At 43.2% G+C, this 18661-nt stretch overlaps 1 protein-coding gene across 2 annotated transcripts in view; it reads left to right on the top strand.

The window, feature by feature from the left end:
* AGGF1 (angiogenic factor with G-patch and FHA domains 1) overlaps positions 1-18661 on the top strand; it is a 425972-nt gene that overhangs the window by 30071 nt on the left and 377240 nt on the right. For both annotated transcript variants that reach the window (XM_078675220.1, XM_078675222.1), the window contains exon 2: positions 10997-11099. In XM_078675220.1, the coding sequence (XP_078531346.1) occupies positions 10997-11099 (103 nt within the window). The remainder of the gene's footprint in view (positions 1-10996; positions 11100-18661) is intronic.

Genomic DNA, 18661 nt, shown 5'->3' with positions numbered 1-18661 from the left:
CGTGGCATCTTTCATTGACATAAATTGCTGTTTCAAAGTCAAATTAAAAAGCAGAAATAACAAGTTTGTGTTCATGTAATCCCATGGAACGCGACCATTCTTTAACGTTTGCAAAGTCCAGGCAAACTGCATAACAGAACGCAATTGATTTTGCCCGTGATATAACACTGCAACATCTTCTTGTACAATATAAACCACAGATGACTCAATATTCTCCAAAGTGTAAATTCGGGAAGAAAGGGTGTTAATGCTATTATATACAACAGCTAGCACTTTTTCTAATTTGGCTTGATCTATAGCTCTAAGCCTAGAAGCTGCTTCAATTTGAGACAGTTTCCAAACTTCATTGCCACCCACAGAGTCTTTCACAAAATCATTTAAATCGACAGTCTCAGTGAGTTTGGACAAATGCGACTTAACAGACGCTAAGGATGAATGTCCGAGCCAACTGTGGCATAACTTGCCTACAGAATAGGTGGTGACTGAATGGTGAGTCTGAAAACGGGGATAAACTCTAACCTCTGTATAGCCAGGGGTCAGACTCAGAAAGCGGTGCTGGCAGGAATCTGCATTTTTTTGCCATAGCAACCAGCCTTCGGGATCACTGCTGGAGACATTAAAATAGGAATTACTAAACAGGGCCTGTATTTCACTCAGGGGTGTACTGGTAAAATTATTCCAATGGGGGAATTCACCCAAATCAGGAAATGAAGGAGCATTTGATTTTTTAGAAGTAGTCAATCCAAAGCATGTGGTTTGTGAAATGGAATAATTCAGAAACAACATATGGTTTGGGATGAGACATGCACAATGCAAAGCCTCAGTGCCTTGCACTTGCCAACTTTTAGAACACCAAACAGATTTAAGATCAATATTATCTCTCCACAGTTCATAGCACCCAACAGCCAACTGTTCAATAAAGGACTTTGAATAAAGTAATTTAGTGTGGGTAAGTCTAACCTTGGAAAATGACTCTCCAGTCAATTTAAAATAAAATGCATTATGGTTTGCCTTGATCACAATCAGTGAAATAGGAAAACTTTTTCAAAAATGTTCTGGAGCTGCCTTCCACTGGTGCGGGACAATGTTCCCACTGTGTGAAATTAACCATGCTTCTAAATGAGCTAGTCTTATGCAAAAAGTGATTGCCAAAATGTTGGTAACAATACAATTCACCATAATTCGCAGATTCTAAATATAAATCTTCAGCATCGAAGGCAGCATAATATTTCAAATCAGTAAATAAAGCTTCAACCTCTCATTTACATCCCAATCATCAGAGCAAATATTTTGTTTAACCACATCCCCCATAGAAACACGGAGCACATTGGGAACATGAATAACCTCTGTGGGACCCTGAATCTGGAACTTTACAGCATCCCATCTAAAACGGGCCAAGCAGTTCTCATCACAAATGTCTGGTCCCTCTTCATGATGTGCGAAGAGGAGTGGGGGGCCAAAATTCCATCAATCACTCGTATGGACGTTCTTTCTTCAACATTGTGTCCATTGATAAAATGAAAAAAATATACCACAAATCCTGTGGACATGAATAAAAAAATTGCAATCAGCAGCAGCTAAATGTAAATCCAAGGTGGGATCAAAAAATGTTTTTTAAACCAGGTAACAAAAATCGAAACTTTTGAAGGGGCCTTTGATGTGGATGAGCCAGTGTCAAATGAAAAACGGGATTGATTAGCCACATGGGTCTCCAAATCAGGCATAGACAAATCAGTTGGGTAAGTATATTCAGTGTCATTAAGAGGATCACCAGCAGGTTGATGCAATATAGGATTCGTAAGTGGACTCATTTCAATAGCAACATCAGGCCTGATGGCAAGATCCGGGCCAAAACAGAGTGTCGCACCATTGCTGGACCCGAAACCGCAGGCGTCATACTTTACAGTATCGGCCACCCTGTGTGGTTTGACATGGTCAATTGAAATAAATAAATGTACCTGTTCCCCTTTCGCCCAGGAAGAGGAGGTAAAATGACTGTTCTTGTACCCTGCACACCAAGCACTGCAACTGGAGCTCGATAGGAAGGAGCAAATTCTTTCTTGTTGTCGATCTTCTTTCGGACCAGTTCTCCAACCTGGGGTAGCCAGCCGACTACCGGAATCTGCAACGCAGCTTTAGACGTGGAGGGCAAGTGTTCCTTTGCAAGACTGTCTCTGGTCTTTTGTAGGTTCTGCAAAACATTAGAATGTTCATCTACGTCAAAGGATGCGGCTCCCTCCGCCATGTCTAGACCGACAAGGTCCGGAACAAACATCTTGATGCCAAAGAGCATTTCGTATGGGGTCAGCCCACACAGAGACCTTCTAGGGAGATTATTAAGTGCATGTTGTACGCTTTTCAGGTGGGTGAGCCATTCTCTGCCAGCACCTAACACCTTCGCTGTCAATGATTGCTTTAAATCACGGTTCATCCGCTCCACAACACTATTGCCCTCAGGCCTGTATGGAGACGAAAATTTGTCTTGGACCCCCAATGAACCCATGGCATCCTTTAATGCCTTAGAGGCGAACGCTGGACCCTGGTCCGAATGGAAGGTGCCTCACGCAAAAATTCCCACAAAGACACGCAAATCTCTTATGACAGTTCTGGCATCAGCGCTCCTTTGAGGCCACACCCACACAAAGCGCGTGCAAGAGTCAACTGCTACTAAGATGTACTTATGCGCAGTATCAGAGGAGAAAGGACCGCAGTGATCTAAATAAACACACGCAAGTGTATCCCCCGAGGGTGCAAAGCCTTGGAATTTGGTAAACTGAGTTTTAGGGCAGGCGTGCAGCAGAAGAAGGCTTAATTTGCTGACAAATGCCACATTGAAGGACAAAATCACGTGTCTGTACAAACCCCGCCGCCAATACCGTTGCTGTAGGAGAGATACAGTAGCTGACACCCCGGCATGCGTCGAAGCTATCCTGGCGTGGGCCGCCATAATCAAAGCCTGTCTGCGGTCCGCGTTGGGAATCAGTCTATCACCAACGTCGCTAATTCTCACATATGGAACTTTTTCAGGACTTAAGTGATAAGTGTACTTTGAAGGGAAACTCTTAGGATAATTACCTCCCTTCTCAGTTGCATCAACATCAATTTTACTTTTGGAACGTGTAACCTCTGCCACTGCAAATATTGTTACTGCTGTCTTCACAGCCTCATCCGCGAGACAGTTGCCAACAGCGTGAACTCCCACGTGCTGATGATCCAGAGTATGAATTACAAAAACGAGTGGGAGCCGTTCTTTTAGCTCTGCCACTCGAACCCAGATCATTTTATGTTTTATTGTGCGACCTTTGGAGTCACGGTAATCATTTTGAGTCCAAAAGGGTAGATTGTCATTGAAAGACCGTACACAGTAGTATGAATCCTTCACAATAAGAGTAGTCACACTGGGGTCCGCGTACTCCAATGCAAGCATCAGAGCACATAGTTCTGCTAATGGGCGGTAAAGTCCCCTAATGTCTGTGTATGCACGACATCAGACTTGAATTCACCATCCACCATCGTACCAACCACTTTTGCACAGGCCGCGGAATACGCGTGTCTAGAAACCGTAGCCGCTTGCGCTCTACCATCAGCGTAAATGATACAACGAAAATCCTCAAGTGGGCGCATAGTCAGAGGAGCAGGATGAACAAACTCATACTGCAAAAACTCTTGAGTGTGCAAAGAGGAATCGAAAATGAACGTTACATCCGGGGATGTCAAGGATGTAGCCCATTGTATCCCCCGAGGGTGCAAAGCCTTGGAATTTGGTACACTGGCCTTTGTCACTGCCTCCAAGGCAGGATACGGAGTAACAACCACAATGCGTTTTCCCTGCAACAGAGCACGTTCCTTAAGAATCGCCATTTGCACTGCTGACAAAACTTTTTCCATAGTGGAAAACTGCAACTCGGCCGAAATGTACAGGTGTGACTTGTAAGCAATAGGAACTGTGTCTCCCTCATTAAAAGTGAGGTACTTGAAACCCACCACCCCTGGTACAATTCTTATCACCAGGTTTGTGTTGTTATCACGAGTAAACAAGAACTTAGATTCAAGAAGGTCAGCCTGCAAAGATTGCAAGACGGCTGAATGTTCTGGCAGCCAGCACGATTTGGAAAAAGTAGGTTGTATCCATGCACAAAGAGGTTTGATACGCTGGGCATATTCTGAAATATATGTTTGTCCGAAATTCAAAAAGCCCAGTAAGGATTGTAGCTTTTTCAGCGTTGTGGGAGCGTGCAAAAGTGCGCATTTCTCCAAGAAGTGAGAAGCCAAGCCTCTACCTTCATTGTTGAGCTCGTAGCCCAGGAACAACACTGTGTACTCTGCAATATGCGATTTCGCAAAGTTGAATTTATAGCCAAAGTCTGCAAAACGGCAAATCATGCGGTCAACATGGCACAGATGCGGCCATAATTCGTCGTCCGTGAGATAAATTTCATCCACATACGAACATGCATCTGTGTACGAGCCTCTCAAGAAGAGAGACTATCTGGGCGGCAAAAATGCATGGACTGTTCTCATAGCCCATCGCCAATCGAAGGAATTGGTGTTGTTTGCCGCCACATGTAAAACTCGTCCACTGACTACTAAGGGGAGATAAAGTTATGGTCAAAGAAGCCATTGGAAATGTCAAGCGTGGTTTTGAACCTTTTACGCACAAGACTATCCACAAGAGCAGAGCTGTGAGTATTCTGCACCGCATACGTACGACAATGGCGGTAATCCAACACCAAACGGTACGAACCATCCAGCTTGGTCACAGTAAAAGTGGGTTATTCATCGGAGACACAGACGTTTCAATTACACCTTGCAATTGTTCAAGGATTTCGGCAACAGAGGCTTTTGCCTCACGCGGTATGGGGTATTGGGGTTGTGGCTGTGGCATGGACCGCAAAGGGATCTCATGTTGAGGGGAAAATTTGTCCATCCACAGTGAATACGGTACGACGCCGGCGCAAGCGCCTTAGCTCAATCTTCTGCAAATTGCAGCGCCTGCTCCTTCGGCACAGTATGCGCGAAAACGGGGAGGATCACCTCCTCCCCTTGTGGAGCGGCAAAGACAAAAGGTGGAGGCCAGTCAACCTCCGCCAACAAAATATCATATGTAGTCGTTAGATTTTCCCAAAAAAAAACTTTTATGGTACGTTCTATGTCACCTTCAGTAGTGGACACAGCGCCTCTCGAACGATGGTAATCTCCGCCGCGCTGGCCAGCAGGGTCAGAGCGGGAACCTGAAACCTATCAGGTGACTTAATAGTACTGCGGTCGTGCAAATCATATTTACGCTTAACAGGGGCAGCTGTAGGCAAAGCGGGACGGGAACCCTGTTTCTGCTGCTGCTGCTGCTGCTTCCCCTGTTTTTTGTTCTTACTCCAATTTTGTTTCTGAACCTTCGGCGGTCGTCTTTATCAGACAACGCTTGCTGAGTTTGCTGTTGCTTGTCTTTTTTTCGCGAAAGGCTTAACACCTAAACTATTACGGCCCACGGTCTTATAAGCCTCCGTAATAATTTTCGGCAACTGACTGGGTTTATCGGCGTCTGGGGCCTCGCGAAGAGCATTAGCGCCTTGGAAACTTATAGCATCCCCCTTGACATTAGCAAGGACGAGATCACGTACCATATCAAACGCTCCAACGAGTCGCATTCCCAACTCCACTGCTGCCTCTGGTCCGTGCTCATCCTGAACATGCTTGATCACAGTGGGCAAAACAGTCATTGACGGGGTGCCAAAGCACCTAGTATAGACTGCCACAAAAATCAACCACCAAGTTGTACACTCAGTTACGTCAGGCACTAAGTCTTTCTGCAAACACACGGTGAGAATCCGGTGGTTCTCAACAGGATTAGTATTTGGGAACACTGCTTCCAGTTGGTCAAATTTTTCGGCAAGCCAAAAAGGCATTTCTTCCTTATCCTGGGGACACTTGCCCATGACGGCATTCACCATGACTGGACTAAGTTTAAGTCCGCCACCGCCAACTGGATGCACTGCACCACCCTGGGCCCTACCCAGGAGGTTGCAAGTAATGTAGTGTACCAGACCCCTAATAACTGCTACCGAAGAGGCATAATGAGGTCGCAGTTGTTGAGCTGTCATAGCACCCGCCTGAGGATGGGGGGTGTAAGCAGCCAACACAGGCCAAGTAGCGCCTGGAATGGACAACGGTCCTTGTCTGACCACTGTAAAAACATGTGGGAGGGCGCCATTAAACCAAACGGCATGCTGCCAAACAGAAATTGGAATTTCTACTGTCCGATATGGAGCGTACACTGTAGGAGCATCAGCGGGAGTATAAGAGTGAAAAACACCAGAATTAGCATCCACCGCGGGAAACGTGACCCATGAGTAATACAACTCAAACGGGTATGCCACGTCAGCAGAGACCACAAAAACCACCGCCTGTTCCTCCAGAGAAACGAGGTATTCCTGCAAATGATTACGCACAGCTACAAGACTGTGTGCCGGGATATCAACCGCAGCCATATCGAAACAGTAATAGAGAAGCACAATACAGTACCATAATGCACAACTGGGTAGTAATTCAAAGAGGAAACCTTTGAGAAGTATCAAGTTTGAAACAATCTATGTAAATATAGGTAGGTTTTTTATCCGTCACTACCGTCAACGGGAAACGATAGTGAGGGGGTTGTAGACTAATATAAGCACTATTCAAGTGTCTCACAATACGACCACACTCGTTGGCGGCGCCATGTTACAGGGATTCTGCGCAAATACAGAACTGTGCACAGAGACTTAGTACCTCAGTGAATTAGGGTGTGCCGAAACTCACCTTAGTACCCAAAATCCCCTACCAGACTAGCAATCAGTGTCACATTAGCTCTTCGTCCTATAGCAAAGAAACCAATGATTAGACAACCTAGAACATGCGACTTAGGACTATCTCAGGAATGGTGGGAAGTGAGAACACTCTTTTGTTATACCTTCATACCAGTCCACAACAGGAGTAAAATAGAGATACGATAAGGTTAAAATGTTTATTTTAACGACGTGATCTCAAGCGCAGTATTTTAATCAACATAAGCATTCATATGATTAAGAATAATACGGTCAGCATGGTTACAATTCCATAAAATACAAAAGGAGGAATCATATTACAATGAGCTTGCAAACAGGGGATAAAGGCGCCTATTTAAAGCACTGTCCCTATCTAGGAACTATGTATTATAAATCTATAGAAGGTCTCTAGAGTATTCTTTAGGGGGACCCCATTTACCTGTCCGCTCAGTAAGTGTAAATTACATCAGGATCGGTTAGTCTCTTTGCATGCCTGGAATCTTCCAAGTGTGTTCAATTCTGGCAAGTGTGCTATGATAAAGGCGCAGAATCCTATTCGGCTTGCAGCTGGCAAATTGTTGTGTCTAAAATGTGTTACACGGACACGCCGATAAACAGGCTCGCACGTTATGATGACCTTGGCGGCTCAGCACTCACTGTACAGACTGGGGACACGATGTATGTCTAGAGATGTTGAAAAACAAACCCTTTCTCATGTATAGATCTTCGTGAAAGCTAACTCAGCAAAAACAGCTAAGCAGTGTTGTGTGCAAACCTTTTAGGGTGTATTTGCTGATTGTGTGTGAAGCCATATTGAGATCCCTTTGTTTTAATATCTATGTGTGTTATCTGAGATTTGGTATATTAATGCCTCCCAGCGTTTTTAGAGTCCACAGAGTATGTGAACAGTTTTCAGTGCATACATTCGTCAAATGATACAATTTCAAAAGGAGAGGGAGACGTTACTGAGTACTGAAGCATTCTTTTGGGGAGAAGGGAGAATCACATTGTTTAAGAGAGGATATAGAATTCGAGACAGATGAATAGATTCACAAAAAGTTTCTGGATGTTGAAATAGCATCAGAAGTAAATGTGGTGAAAGGTGTGTCAGCACATTTAACCTTTTCTCTCAACAGGAAACACATTTTCAATGTAGAGAAACTCTGATTGTATACCATTGCCCAGCCCCCAAACACTTCATCTGCCAATTTTATGAAAGCATTTGTTTGTATTTCAGAGTTTAAACGAGCATGCAAAATGTTTGTTAATTCCCTCAAATGGAACCGCTTGAATGTTGTTCTTAGCAGTTCATACGTTCATTTGGAACACCAGGTTGGCAGATCTACATGCTAGCAGGCTTTAGGTTGATTTGTTATACCTGTTTTGTTGGGATCACTGCTTGTCTCTATGCCAATAAGACGCTCTACCAAACCACTGTTACTTAGTATTTCAATCCAGTTTGAATCAAAACTATTGGTTCCATTTTTGTACAAAGTTTTTTTTTATAGTGGACCTTGCTATCCAGGAGCTGAGTTATTTATAGACAACAGCGATAACTATTAGGTGGCAAAATTACACGATATGAACAACAAGGGGACGAGAAGAGCGAATGAGGTAGGTTAGATGAACATCGATCAGGTCTGTACTTTCAGCGCCTTACAAAAGGCGAGTAAAGCTAATAAACATGGTATATGTTTTGGCCACAGAAATGAGCATGGGTGTTAATGGTGCTAAGAATGATTTGAAAAGAGCTAAGAGTATGGTGTCCTCATCATATACATGTGAAAGAATGTGAAAGGTCTGGACCATTGATGTGATGTAGTTATGGTGAATTTAGTGGTTTCAACTTTTGTAGAAGGTGAATGTAATGAGAACTGTATTTGGTGAGTTTGCTGATATTGTCGTGGATTATGGGTGCTAGTTGAATATAAAGCTAGGAGATCTGTCCGAGAAAATGAGATTGGGGGACGTTCCAAGAAGATGAAAGGGAGAGACGGAATAACTATTCCTCTATTTTGTGGATACCTGTTTCTGAACCACTTGAGGTGAGGCAGTTGATTTAACTCTAGGACTGAATTCGTACTAGTCTTACCAAGCTAGATTTTGGACCTTTCTTGATATTTTTTTATTCTTTTATTTATTTTTACGGAGTTTTATATATCGCGAACATGACCTGGTATTGGGTATCGGAGCGCCTTACATAGCATCAATTACGTTACATGAGGACACACATTAATGGGGGAGATTAAGTGAATTGCCCAGAATCACAGGATGTTCAGCGTCATTGCCGAATCTTGAACCCGGTTCTCCAGATTTGAGGTTGACCGCCCTAGCCGTTAGGCAAACTCCTCTCCCCTATTTAAAGACTGCTGGGTGTCACAGAGTAGCTTTAGATTTGCCACCTCTTATTTGTGGTAGGTAGGATCAAGAATGTATGTAGTAATCCTACGCTGACAATTTTTTAAGTGGAAAAAACTCATCTCAAGCATAGCTAGATTTTAAGAAATTTCCTGAATCTGTAATTATTGAAAGTAGCCTGAATCCTGGGGTGGAGATTAAAGGCAGTGGGGCAGGCTGGGATTTGGACCCGAAAAGGTGCAGCCGTCTTTCTTCCTGTTGCTGTTTCTGACAATCTGAGCAAAGATCACGTATAGGATGCAACCCTGATGTTTCTGTTTGAGGTAATTGTTGGCACAGCTCTTAAGTGGCAAAGTGAACAAAGCATTTAGCCTTGGAGTCCAGTTGTGAGACGTTTACGGACTTCGGGATGTCCAAGATAAGGTGAGTCAAGATTTTGGATTCTTTAAAGATATTTAAAAGGTATTAAAGGAACTCTAAATACACAGCTGACCAGCAGAAGGACGTGAGTTTTTCAGGGCATAAGGGAATGAATGACAAGACATTAATTCCCATGGAGTTCTATCCCTGCAACAACAACAAAGTGAAAGTAGACTGAGGGGGAAACACATTACTGTGATACCCCTCTATGAAATATTTATCCTGAGCGGGTGAGGTACAGTAGGATTGTGCTGAGTCAGAAAAAACAGACAGAAGTCATAACAGATATTTATGGCTATAACCACAATCCAAAATCGAACATGATGCATAAGTTCATCCCCACACTTACAGGCACATGGTAACAGGCACACCAACTCTAAAGATCAGAATGATAGGCCCTGGAGCTGCGTGCAACTCTAACTTTTGACATCAGTTCTGTCAGAATTAAACTTAAGCCAGCTTGTGTTCATTCATTCCCAGGGCTCTGCCAACCATTGTTGGAATGTGGAAGAAGTGTCACCCGCAACCCCATCCAAATGGAAAAGGACTTCGGTGGTATTTACATGTTTATTAATTTTGAACCTAGAGAACTACATAAGGCCGGCAAGTGACCCAACATGTAGGGAAAAATCTGCATGACAGGAACAAACCCTTAAGAGCCCTACATATGGTAACGGAGGAATGGAAGCAGCTTGTTAGAAAAAAAATCTTAAATATTTTAGTAATGTGTTTCCTGGCTCACCGAAAGTAAGCAGCCCTGTATAGTGGTCTTGGTAATGTGTTGGTAGGTGAAAAATAAATACTGCAACAAAAGTTGTAGAAACTATATAATACATTTAGGATCAAGGAAACATAGCAGTTACTTGCCTTTAAATGTGATTTGCAAGGAGGAGACATGTAGAGACCCTGTGTGTTTGCATAATTTTTCAACCTTCTGTAAGCGCTACTAGGCCACTTCAAAGTAAAAGATCTCTGTTGCGAGGAATTCCACTTTTGGAACATTTGTATTTCAGGATTCTTTCTTGTACAACAATGTTGTATCGCCATGTTTGATTGCCAGTCACGCATTTCAGTTTTAATTGCAGCCTTTTTCCAAAAGCAGAAGGTGGTTGCCAAGGGCAGTCTCCAAATTTCATAATGCCACTGTGTGTACACCACGGAGCACAAATCCTTATCCACTTGCGTGGAAAGTGAGGATTATAATCAGCCACAGTCTGCTGAGTGGCTATGCTTCGCTTTCCTAAGAGTGTAAGGAAGCCATGTCTTTGCAGCTTTGTGCGATTTGTACATTGCATAACCATTTTAATAATATTTAGGATAGCTATTGCTCTCTGACATCACTGATTGAACAGAAGAGTGCTGCTTGTATTGCCTCCTCGTTTTATACTGAATGCCTGCTGGTGTTTGGCTCCTTGTTGCAGGTAGAGGACCTAAGCAGAGAAATCCATGAAAGAAAAAAGAGGGAGAAGGCGAAGACTGATGTGGCGGTGCAGACAGAAGACTACACTTCATGGTCTCACTCTGGTAGGATTCTTTAGAAAGGCAGAAAGCGATTCACCAACACACCTCCTATTCTATATCTTTCATTGCTGCTGCGAGGACACAGGCATGGCCACTAGGAGATATCAAAGTAGAACTGTAAATTGAGATAGTAATGAATTCGCAAAGTGATTAATTGATGCTGAAATTATTTAGCAAAATGAGAGGCACCAGAAACTAAGTTGCATTCAAATAACTCGTACTAACACACAGTTACTCATTTAGTACTACAGCCCAAAAGAAATTATCAATTTCAATACCATTGTCCAGCACATACAGCTTGAGAAACCACTGTTTACAGATTCCATGTGCAAATTACAGTAGAGAAGTAACTTTGCCTACATTCACAGGGCTTGTTTACAAGATTTTATCTCACTACACAGGTTAAACCCAGCCTGCTTTGGTTACGTGCTTCTCTTCATAAACACTGCATATCATAATCTAGATATTCAGATCGGGTGCGAGTAGCGGAATAGGCTGTCTACTACCATTGTGGGGCAGGGGTGATCATAACCCACTCAAGGCCCATCCTTTCAGTTCTGGGCTGTCTCCACTCTCAGCAATACTAATAAATTGCATTACACAGTTCGCATCTGCATTTATAATATTTATTACTGATTTTCAGCTCCCATAGCGTTGAGTAATAACGTTCCTTCACATATACACAGTGTATGAGTGTATTCTAAATAGTAATTTTTATTCTATCGGTTTCTGCTACATCTTAGGGGGGAGTGCATAACCTATGTCACTCCTGTAAACAATTTGTGGATCTGTTTTACCTAAAGTTATTTAGGAACCACCTGAATCGTGTCATCTCCTTAACTGATCTTAGTATTTAAACCTTTGCATTACTTTGTCTACTCTACCAACCTCATCTATTTGGTATCTCAAGTTCCCAGTTTTGTCTTACATTCTTTCCTTGCCTGTCCCATCCAGTGGTTTGTTAAGCAACTTTCCATTACATCTCACACCATTCAAGTAATATATAATCTTTTTAAAAAAATATCTACAAATATTTAAAAGCCATTGCTCCACTCTCGTCTTGATACCCCTGTCACTTTGCACTTGACCATGCATGTTAACACAAATACATGCTGGGAGGGATTCACTGTAGTGGGAAACCCCTACCAACTTTGATTAATTTTGTGGTTGAATATTTCCTTCTCTTCCCATTTATTAGCCTCATTCGTTGCAGTTTCTAGATTCTCTTAACTATGATCGGAGGAAGAATTTCATTTCAAGCAATGGCTTTACCCCTTGCCATCTTTTATCAACTAATGCCAAGTCAAAGTAACTTTAATTCGGCTGCCAAAAGCCATAAAAGTATATGCAAAATACAGCATTGATGGAGTTTAAAAATAATATTAAGAAAACGTAAAATAAAAATAGATTAAAGCAGCATCGATACAAATAGACTTTGAAATACAAAACGGTCAACCAGGAAAGAACCAAGAAAGAAAACCTAATACATGAGGCAGGCAATAAGAACAAGCTATCTAGTATGTGAGGAAATGGCCATCCTGCAAACCAGCCACATACCACCCGAATATTTAGCTACCGCACCAGCATATAATGGCCAACAATCAGATCTAAGTATGCAGAGGGCAGTGCTATGACTTCTCGTGCCTACCTCTTTACATAGAGGCGAGAGCCGAAAAGAATGTGCACGGGTATACACAGGACACGCCAAAAGGACATGGGGGACTTCGAAGAATTACAAACCGGGCAAACCAGGGATTCTGAGGCCACCCATTTGGAAGTAAATGATTTTAATATTAAGGTGCCCGCTCTTAACTGAAAGTACAGTTTCCTTTCCATTGACACTGTAATAGAGTTTCAAAACTGTTGATAGACACAAAATGATTTAAAGTCAAGGAATTCACCATTCAGGGTAGCACTGGCGGCTTTGTGGGCTTCGTCAGACAATGTTTTTGACCAATAGGTCTTTTTCAGAGGTTCTTTGGAAGGGATTAAACCCCCAGAGATCGACTAGAGCTATGGAAATAAGTGACTGTTTGATATAATTAAGCCAATGAATTTTGTGAAAATGGTCTGATTTAATAACGTCCTGAAGTGCAATGGTATAATGAGCTAACTTGGGGTGGACCAAAGGTGCCTCCAAAACAACAGCGTGCGCAATCTGCAATTGTCCTCTGCCCTTTTTATACCCATATCTAAAGTCAGGGGATGATGGGGATTGCCTGTTGGAAAATGGTCTTAGTGACTTATTCTCAGATTTAATTAGCCCGTCAATGTTAGCAAAACCCCACAGCTTTGCCCCGTAGAGGGCAGAGCCCAACGCATTCGCCTCATAAATCTGAAGGGACGGTGCTATCTGTTTGCTGAAGGAGGCTAGGTGCTCTATGGAAATTGCCCCTACTATCTGTTTGTGCTGAATCACCACTTCAGTAGATCAAGGCTTCCAAGACATGGTAGCACCAGAGTAACACCCAGGTAGACGAAGGAATCAGCCCTCTCTAGAGGGTGTGGGTTAAAAAAAACATCAATTTAATCTTTGCAGTGTTGATTGCCAGCCCGAGCCCGATAAAAACTCACCAAAATTATTCACAAGTCTTTGAAGTCCGCTCGGTGTCTTGGAAATCAACGGGGTATTGTCAGCAAAAAGCAGAATGTGGGGTTTCATATTGCCAAAGATGTGACGTCGGTGTGCGGTAAAGTTAAGCAATGTACTATGTCATTTAAGAGCAGTGAGAAGAAGGTTGGACCAGGCAAACTGCCCTGGCGAACACCTCTGGACACTGGGACTTTCTCTACCATCTCATTCTGCATGCCTTAGTCAATTCTAGCACAATTCATATCATGTTAAGCTTATTACCATCGAAAATAAGAGGGAGGCATACCCTTGTCATTAAGTACTTGCCATAGTTTTAAACGAGGGACTTAGTCAAAGGCTAATTTTAAATTTACAAAGCCACCATAGAGGTTGACCCTGTCAATTACAACTGTTCCAATAAAATAACAAAAAATTACAGCACTTGTTCAACGGTTGACACTCTTTTCTGAAACCCAGCCTGTAAAGGACTTAAAATATTATTTTCATCTATCCGTTCCTGGATCTTAAATAATACGTAACATCTAAAAATCTTTTGCGTGTGGTCTTGTAGGCTAATCGGCCTATAGTCACCTGGCTGGGACCTATTTCCTTTTACAAAATTGGTAACACAATGGCGTCTTTCTAGGAATCTGGAATAGGGGCTCCCCTTGCAATGGCATTACCAAGAATAAGGGTATACTTGGACCATGCTTCAATATCGTGATAAAAAATGGCAGCATGGAGACCGTCCGGGCCAGCAACCCTACCTCTTGAAGTGAAATTAAGAGAATCTAATGTGTCAGATACATCTAACGGACTTGTAGAGCCATCATAATAGAGGTTCTGAAAGGGGCCAAACCACTCTAAATGTAGAGACATAGTTGTTGGGTTCCAAAGTGGCAGTGTTGCCGCCCTTCAATACCGGTGTCCAGAATTTGTTAGAATCCCTATATGAGGAAGCGTCTTTAGATCCTGCCACATCTCCTCATCCCAGGCCTTTAGGCCTTTTTTGCATTAACGATGTGCTTTTTATACACATTTCTACAGATACAAATTTGGCCTATGCCTTTAGCCTTAGTGGCCTGCACCACTAAGCTTTTAAGCCGTTGGTATTCCCCATTGAACCATGTGCTAGATTTCTTAACTGGATATTTTGATTTTGTGACAGAAATAGTAAAATATGTTAAAATGTTTTAAACGTTGCGAAGTCAAATACTAATGTCCTTGTAGCCCTCGCCAATAGGGCCACCATTGTGAATTTTAGGAAACATATCCTACAAATCCTGACTTACAACAGTGAAAATGTACGGATAGGCAGCTATTTCTCGACATTTCAAACGGCGCATGTCAAATGTAAGTTCGAGATCCCTGGTTAAGGGGGAAGGGGAGCAAGAACCAGAATGGTGGCTGGTACAGAGAGCTATCATTGAAAGGGTAGCAGATTATGATCGCTCTCAACCCTGTGCGTGATAACCGTGCCATTAACAAGTGATCACAATCTTAAATTGACCAAAATATAATCTATGCGACTAGTGTGGGTATGTTTGTTAAATGTGAATGCACCTGTACAATCTGATTTAGTTCGTCCCTAATCCTAAATTCTATTTTGAGACCCTTTAATTGAATTGCAGCCTGGCTCCATCTTTTAATTGGAGCAATTTCCAGGGATGGGACTCCCTAAATCTTTATTTATTTATTTGACGAGTTTTATATAGCGCTGGCTAGACCCGTAGGTATCCGAGCGCTTTACATATGGATCGTTGCATTACAAGCTACAAATTACATCTGTTACCGGAGCATAGTAAAACATAGACCAATGGAAGAAAAAAATAATAATGTTACAGTAATTAGTCGGGGGAGGAAGGAGATACAACGGGGAGACGGGGAGAAATGTGCCCAATGTACGGCTAGGTAGGTGACTGCCGAGGGTGTGAACCCGGGTCAGTCTCCTCTATAGCTGTCTGGCCGCTCCACCGGGCATCAGCCATGTTACTGAGGTCTCAGCGGTTCGGAATAACGGGGATTTCTTTTTTCATGCTTACATCAGATTACAGTAGCATAGTCAGACACAGAAGAAACAAGTTCCCAAAAAAGCAATAGAGGAATGGGGGAGGGGTGTGGAAACAGGGGGCTGGGAAGCAATCACTTCTGGCAAATCGGCAGTGGTAGGGAAGTACCACATGGGAGCCCAAGAAGTTAGAGTAAGGGGGCCCATAGCCCAGATGTGGTAAAATAGTCACTAAGTCCAGTGCCAAATTCAGTCACCGCATTAGGTCATCTCGGTAATGTGGGGATACCGTGCAGCATCGCGTTCCATGCCTCCCTCAGTAGTTCCTGTACTCTAGAATGATCCATCAACGTGGTGGAGAGATGTTTGGCAGGCTTCTGCACTATCTGGTATGAAGTGTATCGGTGTGGTGTGTAAAATCACAAATGATGTGGAATGTCAGGCTTCCACTATGCGAGCGCCATTTTATTTGCAGGGAGAAGAGAGTCAATAATGATGAGGTCTATTGCGATCATTATAGAACCCAAACAACACATGGGCAGCTGGCAAGCAATGAGTTGTGGATTTTGCACGAGTGAGGCACAGGGTTAACTCACCTAGACATGTGCACAGTTAAAAAGAGAACTGGTAGTGTGCAAGCGCTGCTAGCGCGGTCACCATTTTAGGGTCAGGCAGCGTTGAGGGATTGATCGCATCGCATCGCAGATCATATTGGGCTAATAAGGTAGGAAATAAATGGGTACCTGGAATAGAAAATGTCATGAGAGTCATTGAGGGGCCATCCTTTAGGGGAGCAGTCGCTCAGGAAACAAACCATTGTGGTGAGATGAGTGTGGACGGGCATAGAGGGACACTGCAGCCGCCATTACAAAGTCAGGCAGGTACAGGCAGTATCACGGGAGCTATCGCCATGAAGGACGAATACACCGCTGATACAGCTAGGACCTGAGGGTACCGTGAGCTGAGAGGCACAAACGGCCTCCATCCGCAAGAATCGGTCGATTGGCGCAGAAGGCAGATGAACCTCCAGATGCTGCGATCGGGAGCGTCGGCTATTTTGGAGCTGATGCCATGGTTCCAACACGGTAAAATCTTCGGCACAAAACTCCGCCGTAACTAGTGTCCGTAACTTGAGCGTCTCCTCCCCTGGGCCTCCACGGAGTCAGAGCTCCGGCCCTGAGAGCCGCGCAGTCCACTCACAGCAGGGTCTGGGCAGTTCAGCCTCCTCCCCCGTCGTCGTGGCCCCGGGGAGCAGCCATGTAAGCTGAGCATGTGTAAGCAGAACATCATAATAAGGCAGGGGCCCCTAGGCCGTATTGTAGTCCCTCATTAGTATGAGGTGACATTGGGGGTAGAGTTCTTCGAGACAATCCTCTAGGGCTTGCATAGTTTTTGAAGCTAGGCCACCCTGTTCTCCTCCTGCATACATATTAAAGATAGCAAGATGAAATTTTTTATTAAATGTTAGTAGAATCCCCAGTATGTCTAAAGAGTCAATATTCAACTGGGCGATATTACAGATAAGAGAAGCTAGCATCCAAGTGGTTAAACCTCCTGAGGCTCTCCCAACTGAGCTTGATTTTGCTGGCACATAATAATTAAGGTAGCCAGATTTATAAACGACGTCTATGCTCCAAGTCTCTTGGAGCAAGCATACTTCATGCTCCTCCATAAATGTATTCCAGTCTGGTTGAACCAGTTTTTATCTGAGGCCAGCAACATTCCAAGATAGTATGTTGGGGAGAAGGGGCTTCAAAACAGTAGGAGCAGTACTTAAGTTATACACGTGTAAATTTGAGGTTTCAACAGGCAGGTTAATTTTAATGACTGAAGATGTAGTAGTAATACTAGATGTGCCCAATGATTGATGTTATTAGGTAAATCAATAGCAAGTAAAGCCTTTAGGAAACTTGGGTAAAGTAAGGGTGATGGTGCATTGACAGGCACTACCTTAGGCTGCCTACTACAATCTGTTAGTGTTACACATGTGGTATCTTTGAGGTCTTGGTTAAAACCCTTAAGTCAATCCACTTCACCCAAAGTTTATAAACATCTCCCCTGCTCTGTGTGGTGGAATGTAAATCCTTACCTGACCAACAGTATCTGAACTGAATTGGAGAGTTGTTTGGAGACTAGATCGAATATTGAGAGCCACTAGGTTGTGGCCTAACACCTCGTCCTTTAGAGTGAGCTCAATCATGTCATAAATTAGATTATTTGTCGGGATACTTAGGTCACTGAGAATATCCTCACTTCAGAGCGCCCTTTATTGTGATGGAATCTGGCACAGGTGAGGAAAAAGGGGGGAGGGGGGGTTGTTTGATTCAAAGTCCCCAGTGGCAGCAGTGGCGACTGCAGCGGCTCTTCCCTGATCGTAAAAATGCCTATGATGATTTCGGAGAAGTATGGGCAATGCAGGTCACAACAAGGCACACAGAGGGATTCTTGCCCCAAGTTCATATCCACAATGAATGTGTGCAGCTAATACTACTGCACTTTGGTAAAAATACTTGTACTCCACAACTGTAAATTGGTCAGTAGTAGTCCTAGCATAGCCTGGTCATGTGGATGTTGGACACCCATGAGGAATTGCTATTTTGGATGGACCATTATTCCTCAATAGAGTCTAGCAGCAGCAAAAAAATATGTTGTGTTGTCGGGGAGTTTGTGATATGAGTCTTCTGAGCAGAAAAATATACCAGGTGAGTCAGAATGTGAAAATGAGCAGCTGGTTGGTACATGTTGTTATGCCAGGGTCTTGCAACCCCATTTTTGCGTAATAAAGCTCTTAAAAGCTTTATTATTACTTTCAATGAGCTGAGTCCGCGGAACAACAAACTAGAAGTGGATTACTCATTCAATAACTATACCCAATAGAAAAAAACACTGTATGATGTGGCTAAAGCAACATCCCAATGATATATGGATTTCTGCTGACTCATGACAAAAAAGGACCCCCCCTCATTACCAAGTGTCAAAACGTAT

Source organism: Lissotriton helveticus, chromosome 2_1, assembly GCF_964261635.1.
Source record: "Lissotriton helveticus chromosome 2_1, aLisHel1.1, whole genome shotgun sequence".
In the NCBI taxonomy this organism is placed as follows: Eukaryota; Metazoa; Chordata; class Amphibia; order Caudata; family Salamandridae; genus Lissotriton; species Lissotriton helveticus.
This window is presented reverse-complemented; position numbering and strand designations above follow the sequence as displayed.